Genomic DNA, 11,152 nt, shown 5'->3' with positions numbered 1-11,152 from the left:
TTAATAATGTGTGTGCTTATGTATTTAGAGGGAAGTGTATTAATGCCAGTAATTATATACTTAGAAATGCACCAAAAATAGGATGGATAAAAGGGATGAAAAAAAAAGAATAGAGGAATAAAAAAAATGGATAGAGGAATGAATCTATAGATAGCTTTATAAAGCAAGTGTAGTAAAATGACTGTTAGGTATACAGGTTTACAGTATAAAAATTATTTAAACTTCCCTGTACATTTGAAATTTTCCATAATTAAATATTAGGACCAATAGGTTAAATAAAATCTAAATAGATTAAATTCTCACATAACAACCCTACAATATGACCAAGATTCGTACTCTTTCGCAATATGAAGACAAATGAAGAAGGATAAAATAATTTGCCTCATTAAAACAGGTCAAGAAACAGGTGAAATTAAACAGCAACCCAAGGCTGGTCCTAGTGCAAGGCTTCCCACCGTACCTTCATGATCTCTTCTGGAATCCATTCTGGGTGTTTAATTCTTCTTGCCATGCTCTCTTAACCCCCTTTGTCAATGAAGATTTAAATAATAAAAATAGTGAATATAACACTTCTTAGCTGTTGCGTGCCAACTTCCTGCCACACTCTGGTAATACCACGTTAGCTATATTCCCAAAGCACCATGGTACTGATTACTATTCAGCTTGTTGCCAGCTCTGATTTCTATGTGACCCCCCCCCTTAATTTTGTCGTCAAATCATTTCATTCATCAAAAAACTTTCGCAAGGAGGAAGAGAGGGAGGGAAAAAACTGTTTAGCACTGAAGTGCTCTATTCTCAAGAGGCTTGCAAGCTGGTGTGGGAAGCAGACCCATAACCATTACAGTGTGCGGTGAAGTAAGACAGGTCAGCTGCTGTAACAGGAGGTGGGCCAGGGGCGGTGGCGGCCGTTAGAGGGGGACAAGCAACTTCTGAGAAGGGAGGGTTTCTTGAAGGCAATGCTTCAGCTGAGCCTGGAATGAGCTGGAATGCAGAAAATGCCACTAAGAAGTTTCCAGCATGTTACCCCAATGACAGTGCATTTCTGTTGTGTGCCGAACAGTGGACTCTTCACGTTTATTATGTTTACTTTCAACACATCTTCAAGACGTGGGCACACTCCTTGCCATTTTATGGATAAGAAGTTTAGAATATAAGGTGCTCCCCGCCAGTTTAATGGGTGACCCAGGATCTGAACCCACAGAGTCTACTCCAGGGTCCATATCCTTAACCACAGCATTATCCTTCTTAACCACATTTTTGAAAATATGGTGGAATCTTCGATTTCAGTGACAATAACATCAACTGCTAACATTGACCACTTTGGCTTACCTTGCTAAGTCCAAGCCAGAACTAGCAGGAACAGAACCTAAGTTAGACATGTTATCTCTGTGTCTAGTACCACGCCCATCTTGACAGCCTCATGTCACTTCGTCTCTCTGGCCCCAGCACACGTGGTAACAAGGAGATGGATGGCTGCAAGAATAGGAGCCTGGCAGCTCCAGCTCCAGACCAAGTAGGCATCCCCAACCGATACGACATCATCTTCCCCCCTCACCTGCCGCAAACCTACCGCATCAGTTGTCAACCCTAGTCTCGGAGTAACACTGAACTGTGGGTCCCAGGCATTCTTAGGCTTGTTAGTACAAACCCAACTCCCAACTGCAGAACCCAGGAGAGGAGCACCCCCAACTCAGCTTTTCTCTGCCTTCCATCCTCCTTCCTGTCTCCATCCGTCTTCTCCAAGCCCGTGACTCGGTGCTCGCTCCCTGAGGATGGCTCTGACCCCACAGCTGAGCAGAAGCCAGACGTCAAAAGGACAGTTAAGCACCAACTAGACGCGGGAGCTCCTTGGAAGTCAGCAAACAACCCCCAGACCGACGGGGCCATTCGAAGCCAGCCCTCTCCCCTGGGCTGGGAACACGTACAACACTTGAGCTCCCCGGCACCACACCACACACACTGAAAAGTTACCGTGAAAAAGTAAAGGAGGCCAACACGTGCCACATGCCACCCCACATCCCGCTCAAACCAGTTCGGTGACACCTACGTTCCTCTCTATGTAATCAAATGACTAATCCCAGAGACGGACGCAGACAAGGCTGCCGGCGTCCACGCACACTGACAGCATCAGCCGGGCTCAGGCACGCAGGCTGCTCCGGGACCAAATCACAGCGTACAGTCGTGCTGGAGGGGCCCGCTGGCCGTGCACGGGTGGCTCCTGGAACCGGGCAGGCACCTTCCCTCAGGCCACTCTAGCGTCCTGCAGAGGAAAACCACAAAAGACTTCCAAGCTTCATGAGTTAAAGTCTCCATTTTATTTATTTTTTTTTTACAAAAAATCCAACGTAAGACCATTGTGCTCATGACTGGAAAAGGGGTGGGGCGGATGGACATGGCATGAGTATCAGAGAGCTTCCCCCTTCAAACGCCAGCACTGCAAACAGGAGCTCCCCGAGCACACAGGCAGGCCGCTCCTGAGGAGACCACTCCTGCACGCCCAGCGCACGGGCCCTGGCTTGAGGTGCAGGCCACACAGGCGGAGGACACGGCACAGGTGCAAAAGCCCAGAAAGGCCTGATGAGCACCTTGGGGGCTCCCCCTCATTTGGGTGCCTCTCAGTGAAGAGCAAACTGGCCAGCTGGAGAGCAAAGACGCGCCGGGCCCTGGGAGCAAAGACGGCAACGGGGGTTCACGGGACAGCCGAGGAAGCCCACGTGCGCTGCAAGGCTGTCCCGTGCTCCAGGTGAGTCAATCAGGTGGTGCAGGTGACATCTGGGCTTCCCAAGGTGACCGATCGGCATCAAAGGCATTCGAAGCCTGGACCGGGGCCTCTACATAACCCGCCTTGCAAAAAGCAGCGGCCATTCTCCAGAAGAACTAACCAAGCCTCCGAAAGCTCTCGCCACCCTCCCTCTCACCATGAGGAGCGTCCTTCACGAATGTGGCCAGTGTCCATCAGAGACTGCTGTCTGGAGTCCTTCAAGTCAGTGTCCTGTTCAGGTCCAAGTAGTGCCACCCTCGTCTGTGCTCAGACACCACCACCCCCCCTACAGTGCCCTGTGACGTCATCCACAGCCTCAGAGTACCAGTTGCTCTGGATCTGCCGCCAGTGCTCAGGGACCCCGCGCTCTGGCTCCAGTGCAGGGGATCCTGACACAGCTCCTTTCTCATCAGGCCCGCTCAGAGGCAGTCTAGGAGCTCCTCACATTAAGAGAGACAAGATAAAAATAGCAGCCACATTTATAGCTCAAAACACCACACTCTTTGGCTTCCCAAAGGGAAGAAGGCTACTGCTAAAAAGAATAAAGTCCAAGGTCAAAGAAGGGGGAGTTAGAAAGTTAGGAAGCAGGGGGTCTGGACCCCTTCGCTGGGCTGCTGAGCAGCAGAGCTCAATTTCCTAGGTAAGCTGCCTCAGCAGGGGAACCACAGGAAGATGCCAGTGGGAATGTCCGGAGGACGGAGCCCTGGTCCTGTCCACCGACGGGGAGAGTCCCTTAGGTCAAGCGGCCCTACAGGTGGGTGTTACCCACAGGACAGAGCCTGGCTTCAAAATGATACTTGAAGAGAACCCATCTGGGGCAGGCAGGTCAGAGGAGGATGTGCCCCCTGGACACAGGAGCACAGGATGTCAAGGTCAGGGGAAGACGGAGCTGGCTTAAGGCATGTACGTGCCCAGGACAAGGCTGAGCCTTTGTTCAGTCAGTTGTGGGGAACCTCCTAGATTCGACTTCAGTGGAGGAAAGTGGGGACCAGAAATACGGTAGAGGCCACGGGCTAAATCCCTGCCAACAGCCACTAACGCCCTCTTTGGTTCCCCTACTGCTGCCACCACCCCCCAAAAAAAAAAAATTAGCTTACTTTTATTTCAGCCCAGGAAATAGAAATTTAAACCCAGAGCGGAACGTGGTAATGTGGGGTGTGAATGCCTGTTTCAGGCTGGATTTGAGCTTAACCTAACAAATCCTATCCTCCCACCATTCTGACACATACCAAACCTCAGGGGGTCCCGGAACCAACCCGGCGTGAGGGATCCAATAACTATAGGATGTGGGTCCAGACAGGGGTCGGGGAAGGTGAATTTCACCAAGGTATTATCCCAAGGCAGGTGCCTTGCTGTGACTCCCCGGCCAGCCGGGTGGGGATCAAAGGATGCTCGTTTGCTCTGCGGCAGAGAGTAGGCCGACCTGCAACCACTCAGACCACACCTGAAGTGCAGCCCACCAGGCTTCTGTTCTCGTACATGAGAGAACCTGCAGGAAAGTCTGTAGCCAAAGCACAACATGTCTTTCAAAGGAGGGTCGAGCAAGAAGAGCCATTTGGGGGTCTGTCTGCAGGTCTCGGTCCTTCCTCAGGCTTCTCTCCCAAACAGGGGGTAGGGAGAGAGCTGGGCTGAGAACCCAGACAGCACGACCCAGCGGGGAGTCCTCAAACCCACCAAGTCCTGCACAGGGAGGCTCCACTGCCCCCAAAGGTGCAGATCCCCATACCTCGAGCTACAGAGCCCTGGTTGGCAACAGGTCTTATCTTGGGCAGGGCCCTGTAACAGGGCCACGCCCAGCCCTTTCTTGTTTCTGCACACAGATAAATGCCCCTGGGGAGGACGGAGATGATCTGTAAAGATGAGCCAGATACCAGAAGGCCAGGATCCATCTCCACCAAAATACAGACCACCGTGGCACGTCCCTCACTTTGTGAGATGGGCAGAAATGCCAAACTCCCCCTCAAATATATATATATATGTATATGTGTGTGTGCATATATACATACACACGCACATGTGTATACACATATATGTGTATATATACACACGTATATAAATAAGCCTCGAATGGCAAATCTGAAACTTTCTTTTTAAATAATAATAGTAGTTGTTAGTGAATTAAAAACCACAAACCAGCTGCCCTGGGCTTATGAACTGTGTGAGTGACTCTCCAGAGTCCCTGTGGCCCTCAGTGTAAGCTATCACCAGTGCCCTGTGTAGGGAGCCCTGGTGTCCTGGGACCAGGGCTCCGGCCAGTGTGGCTGATTTCAAGAGCAAGGCAGCTCTGTCCCTCCCACTCTCCCTGCCGGCTCTCCCAGCAGAGGGTCTGGGCCACCCACCCAGTGGGCATCCCTGAGGTCCGTCCACGTCTAGGGACCTCAGGAGCTGCCTCCCTCACTCTGCTCATCCTCTCCCATATGCGCAACGCCCCTAGATGAACTTGAAGCACTTGGTCTTGTCGTGGGGCAGGCGGGTCTTGAAGAGCACAGAGTCCACGCGGAACTGTGTGTACAGCAGGGGCATATAGCCGTACACCTTGACAAAGAAGTTGATACACTTGTGCCGCTCGTGAAAGTGGGAATCGTCGTGTGACAGAGCCTGAGGGCATCCTGGGCATCGGAAAGTCCACCGTGACGTCACCTGGGAGCGGGGAAGAAAGAGCACAAAGTGAGAACCACAGGTGCTGAGACAGAGACCCCAGAGGTTAACCAACCGATGCCTCCTCTTCCACGGTGACGACACCGAGTCAATGGCTACACTCACTCACAGCAAGTCGGGAGCCAGAGCCCAGGGCTCTCTTCCTGCCACGGACAGATCTACATTATTATTAAGGACACGCTTCCAAACGGCCTATACGTAACCAATATCAAAAGCCTTGAGGTGTTCAGTGGTGCTTATCTCAGTAACACTACTTCTACTATTTATCTTGGTTGCACAGCAAGATGTAGGTATAAAGTTGTTCATTTCATCAGTGTTTTTAATAGCAAACTACTGGAAAACTACCCATCAAAGGGGGATAGATAAATCATTATAAAATACTACATGTCCATTAAAAAAGATGTTTAAGAAAGTTATATTTAAAGACATGGAAAAGCGGTCATATTATAGTTAGTGGTTATTATGATGATGAAATTCCAAGCAATTAGAAAAGTATGAAGAATAATACAACAGCTTCACTATCAACAACATGGCAGATTAAATAACATAAACCCCCCTGAGCACAGAATCCCTGAAAAGGCAGGATGAAATACAGAAACCGTCTCTTTAAATATATTGGCTGAGCTTATAATGAAATAAGTCAAGTCCTCAGAAGCCAAAGTAATGAAAAGGCCTGAATCCAGCAAGACAGCCAGGAGCTCGGGTTTTCATGAGGCTGGAGCGCCCACAGTCAGGAAATCAGATTGGAGACTTTTTGAAACCCTGGGACCCAGTGGAAGGCCACAAGGGCAGGAGGCAGCCCTGCAGAGAGAGGCGGTGAAGCAGCATTTCCTTCTCAGTCTGAGCTCTAAGTGGAGGAGGAAACATCCCCTCTGAGAAACTGACAACCAGAAGCCAGCCCTCACACAGCTGAGGCTAGAATTATAACCCCCCGTGTGTCCTGAAAAGCCCCAACATGCTAATTTAGCTTAAATAGGTCTCAAGGAGGTAGTAAGCCAAGGCACATGGAAGAAGCAAGTACAAATCCTCTCAGACTCAGGCCTCAAAGAAGTGCTATAAGCAAAACCCCAAAGAATATGACGTCACAATCAAAAGTCACAAAAAAGGGGATGAGTCGCATGAAGGAGACTGCAGAAAGAAACAATAGAACCAGACCCCAAAACACCGCAAAACAGCAGAAATATCAGATAGGGACGGTAACAATAAGTGTGTATCATATGTACAATAAAATTCTGAAAGATTACTCAAGGTTTGATGGAAGAAACAGGGACTATCAAAAAAATCCTTGTGGATATGAAAAAGAACCAAATAGGGACTTCCCTGGCGGTCCAGTGGTTAAGACTCTGCACTTCCCATGCAAGAGGCGCGGGTTCAATCCCTGGTCGGTGAAATAAGATCCCATATGCCGCATGGCACTGCTAAAAGGAAAAAATTAAAAAGCAAAGAAAGAACCAAATAGGACAACAGAATTGAAAAGTATATTAAACTTACTGTGGTCATCACCTCATGATGGTTTGTAACAAATCGTTATGTTGTACACCTTAAACTTATAAAGTGCTGTGCGCCAATTATATCTCAATAAAACTGGGGGGAAATAAGTATACTGAATTAACTCAGATACTCAATGGATGGGTGAAGAGAAAATTAGTGACGAAAAGTATACTAAAATTATTACCCAGAATGGAAAATATTGAAAAAAAGCTTTAAAGAAATATGAAAGCAAGATTAAGAGACATGGAAAGAGATACTGTATGATTCCATTTATATAAAGTTCAAAACTGATCCTGGAGCAGAAGACAGCCATCATTCTGGCAGCTGAGCACTCCTTCCTGCTCTGAGCCTCGCCCCAGCCTCCGGGGCCCAGCACATGCTCTGCCCTGCCCGCCCCCTGTTGCAGGCGCTCAGCCTCAGGTTCTGAGCCCCAGCAGAGAGCCTCCGCCTCCGGGGTTTCCACTCCGTCGCTCCAGGCTGGGAGGGTTAGGCCGGGGAAGTGAGGGCAGATGCGGAAAGCAGGGAGGAGTGCAGAGTCGGGGGCCAGGGCAGCAGAGACTACGGCAGAGCACGCCCCACCCCGACACCCTCCCCTGTCTCCTTCTGTGCCGGGCACTAAATGGTGCTTTGGAATCTTTTACCTGTTGTGCCCAGTTCTGCTCAAGCCCACTTGAGGAGCATGTTGTGTATTTATCCTTGTTTACCAAAGACCAAACACTGGCTCGGAGGCAGTCTCACTCCCCTGCCTCTCCAGTTAGTGAGAATCTGCGCGTAGACTGGTCTAGGCTTTTTATGTGTCTCAGCCACAGAGGAACTAAACCTCTGAGCTCTCCCTGGTCCAGCGATCCCTGATAGGTGTAGGACCTTTGTAGAGAGCGCTCCTCTTCTAAGGGCTCATCGGGGAGCAGGTGTAACTTGTCTGGCCTCACTCCACGTGTGTAGCCTGTGCCCTGGGCCTGGACCAGTTACGCCGTCAGCAAGGAGATGCTCGGGCTCCAGCCAGCCTTGCTGCCCCAGAGAATCATGGAACGTGTTCCGAGAATATGGGGACTAAGAGTTCCCAACCCCAGGCCTGAAGACGCAGCTTGCTCTCATGCGGCTCTGTGTTGTATTCTATGTTATTTTGCTACCTGATCATTCTAGTTTAAAAAAAAAAAAGACTCAGCAAAAATTATGGAAATCTGAATAAAGGATAAACCCTGGTAATATAAAATGTATCAATATTGATTCATTAATTGGGACAAATGTACCATACTAATGTAAGATGTTAATAATAGGGGAAACTATATGGGGGTATATGGGAATTCTGCACTGTCTTCGTAACTTCTATTTTAATATCAAGAGTTTATTTTAAAGGTAAGCCATAGTGTTTAGGGATACATACTTAGGTGATAAAAGTGTAAAGAAAAACAACAATGAAGTGGATATCATTAAAGACATGACAGTAACTGTATTCATCTCCTAGGGCTGTTGTAACAAACTACCACAAATTCAGTGACTCAAGAAACCAGAAATTGACTCTCTCACAGCTCTGGAGGCTGGAGTCTATAATCAAGGTGTCAGCTGGGCATCCTCTCTCTGAAGGCTGTAGGAAACAGCCTGCTCCATGCCCTTCTCTTAGTGCCTGCACTGCCGCAGCCCTTGGCCTTCCCTGGCTTGTAGATGAGGCTCCATCATCACACAGCACTCTCCCCTCAAGTGTCTGTGCCTCTGTGTCTCTTCTTACGAGGACATCAGTCATCATGGACTCAGGGCCCACTGTACTCTACTATGACTTCATCTCAACTTGATTATATCTGCAAAGACCCTATTGCCAAATAAAGTCACATTCACACGTTAACAGGGGTTAGGACTTAAACATATCTTTTGGCGGGTCACAATAAACAGCCTGCCCTCTGGCCTCAAAAATTTTATGTCCTTCCTCTATGCAAAATACATTCATCCAGCATCTCTTAAAACTCTTAACCCATTCCAGGATCAACACTAAGTCCAAAATCTCATCCAAATACAATCAACTCAGTCCCAAATCTCTTTTAAATAGTCTGTATTGGATATGGTTAAGACTGTGGATATGGTCCATCCTGGGATAAAATTCCTCTCTATCTGTGGACACGTGAAACCTAGAGGACAATTATCTATCTCAAAAATGCAACGGTGGGACAGGCATAAGATAGACATTCTATTTCAAAAGAGAGAAACAGGGAAGAAAAAGAGGCCATGCATCCCGAACAAGTCAAAACCTCAGCAGGGCAAGTCCCCTTAGGTTTCAAGGCACGAGAGCAACCCTCTCTGTCCTCCTGGACTGGGGGCGCAGCAGCCCTCAGGAGGTGGCCCCGCCCTCTGGAGCCAAGGGGGTGTGGTCCTGCCTCTGGGCCACTGGTGACCGCAGCAGCCCCACCAGCCTCTGAGCCATTCTTCCCATCACCTGAAGCGAGTAACACATTCTCAGCCAACTAGCTCTATCGGCCCATTTCCTGCTGGTAGAATCCCAGGAGTTCCTTCTTTCAGTTCGCCCTGTCTCTGTCCCCTTCGGCTCAAGCTCGCAGTGGTCCTGACTTCTGGAAGCTGGAAGTCAGAAATCGAGGTGTTGGCAGGGCCACGTGCTGCTCTGTGAGGGGCCCAGGAGGAATCGGTTCTACACCTTTCTCTTTGGGGTTCCTTGGCTCACACGTCACTCGCATCTCTGCCTCACGTCACATGGGGTTCTCCCTGTGTGTGTGCCTCTGGGTCTCTTCACCTCTCGTAACAGGACACCAGCCATACGATTAAGGGCTCACCCTACTCCAGTCTTGACTTAATTTCAACTTGACTACGTTTGCAAAGACCCTATTTACAGTTAAGATTACATACACAAGTACTGGGATTAGGACTCAAACATATCTTTTCTTTTTTTTTTTGGTGGGGGGAGACACAATTCAACCCACAACAGTGATTAAAACTGGGGCTGAGGAAGGAGGTTGAGATTGGGAAGGGGCATGCAGGAGCTTCTGGGGTCCCGACACCCCATGTTAAATGGGTTGTTTTATAATAATTAAGCTGTGCACCTAAATTTTATGCCTTTTTCTATATGAGCATTACATTTTACAACTTAAAAGTTTGAAAAAAATAAAGAAAATGAAGAAACAAGCAACCTGAATATTTTTATAATCATTAAAGAAATTGAATCTATAGTTTAGTACCCTCCTACAAAAGACATGCAAAGCCCCAAAAGATGTCAAAGGTTGAGTTCTACCAAGCCTCCTAGAAAACACAATCCCAATTGTGCACAAACTCTTCCATAAAATAGAAAAAAAGGGGAACTTGCCCCAAACTCATATAATGAGACTAATTACAATTTTCATACCAAAACCAGAAATAAATAATACTAGAAAGGAACTTCCCTGGTAGAGCAGTGGTTAAGAATCCGCCTGCCAATGCAGCGGACACAGGTTTGATCCCTGGTCCAGGAAGATCCCACATTCCGCAGAGCAACGAAGCCCATGCACCACAACTACTGAGCCTGCACTCTAGAGCCCGTGAGCCACAACTACTGAGCCCGTGTGCCACAATTACTGAAGCCCGTGCACCTAGAACCCGTGCTCCACAACGAGAAGCAACCACAATGAGAAGCCCGCGCACCGCAACTAAGAGTAGCCCCCCACTTGCCGCAACTAGGGAAAGCCCACGCACAGCAACGAAGACCCAACGCAACCAAAAATAAATTAATTTTAAAAAATAATAATACTAGAAAGGAAAAATCACAGGCTCACTTACTCATGAACACGAATTCAAGTAATCCAAACAAAATACCAGAAAACCAAATCCAGAAATTTATAAAAAGAATTGTGACCAAATGTGTTTATCCAAAGAAAGCATGAATGTCAACACAAGAGATTAAAGATAAAACACATGACTATATCAATGGATAATAGGGAATGTACTCAATAAAATTAAAGAATCATTCATAATAAAGATCCTTAGCTAATAAGGAACAGGAAGAAACTTCAGTAAGCTAAAATGTAAAGCAAGCATCACACCTAACAGCACACTATCTGAAGCATCCCTTTAAAATCACGAATAAAACCACGATGCCCGTCATCACTATTTCTATTCAATACTGTACTAGAGGTCCTGGCTACTATAAAAAATAAAATAAAGTGGCTTATGAGGATTGGAAAGGAAAAAACAAAACAGTTCTTTGCATGAGGGATATATGACGGTCAACACACAAACCCGTATCAATCAACAAAAATTTTTAAATGG

The 11,152-nt window shown here is 47.8% G+C and overlaps 1 protein-coding gene across 1 annotated transcript in view; it reads right to left on the bottom strand.

Moving 5' to 3' along the window:
* The window catches only part of EXTL3 (exostosin like glycosyltransferase 3), a 125,503-nt gene continuing 114,351 nt past the window's right edge, over positions 1-11,152 (bottom strand). The window contains exon 9 of the mRNA XM_060015238.1: positions 1-5,401. Within this exon, the coding sequence (XP_059871221.1) occupies positions 5,192-5,401 (210 nt within the window). The 3' untranslated portion in view covers positions 1-5,191. The remainder of the gene's footprint in view (positions 5,402-11,152) is intronic.

This window comes from Delphinus delphis, chromosome 6 (assembly GCF_949987515.2).
Source record: "Delphinus delphis chromosome 6, mDelDel1.2, whole genome shotgun sequence".
NCBI lineage: Eukaryota > Metazoa > Chordata > Mammalia > Artiodactyla > Delphinidae > Delphinus > Delphinus delphis.
This window is presented reverse-complemented; position numbering and strand designations above follow the sequence as displayed.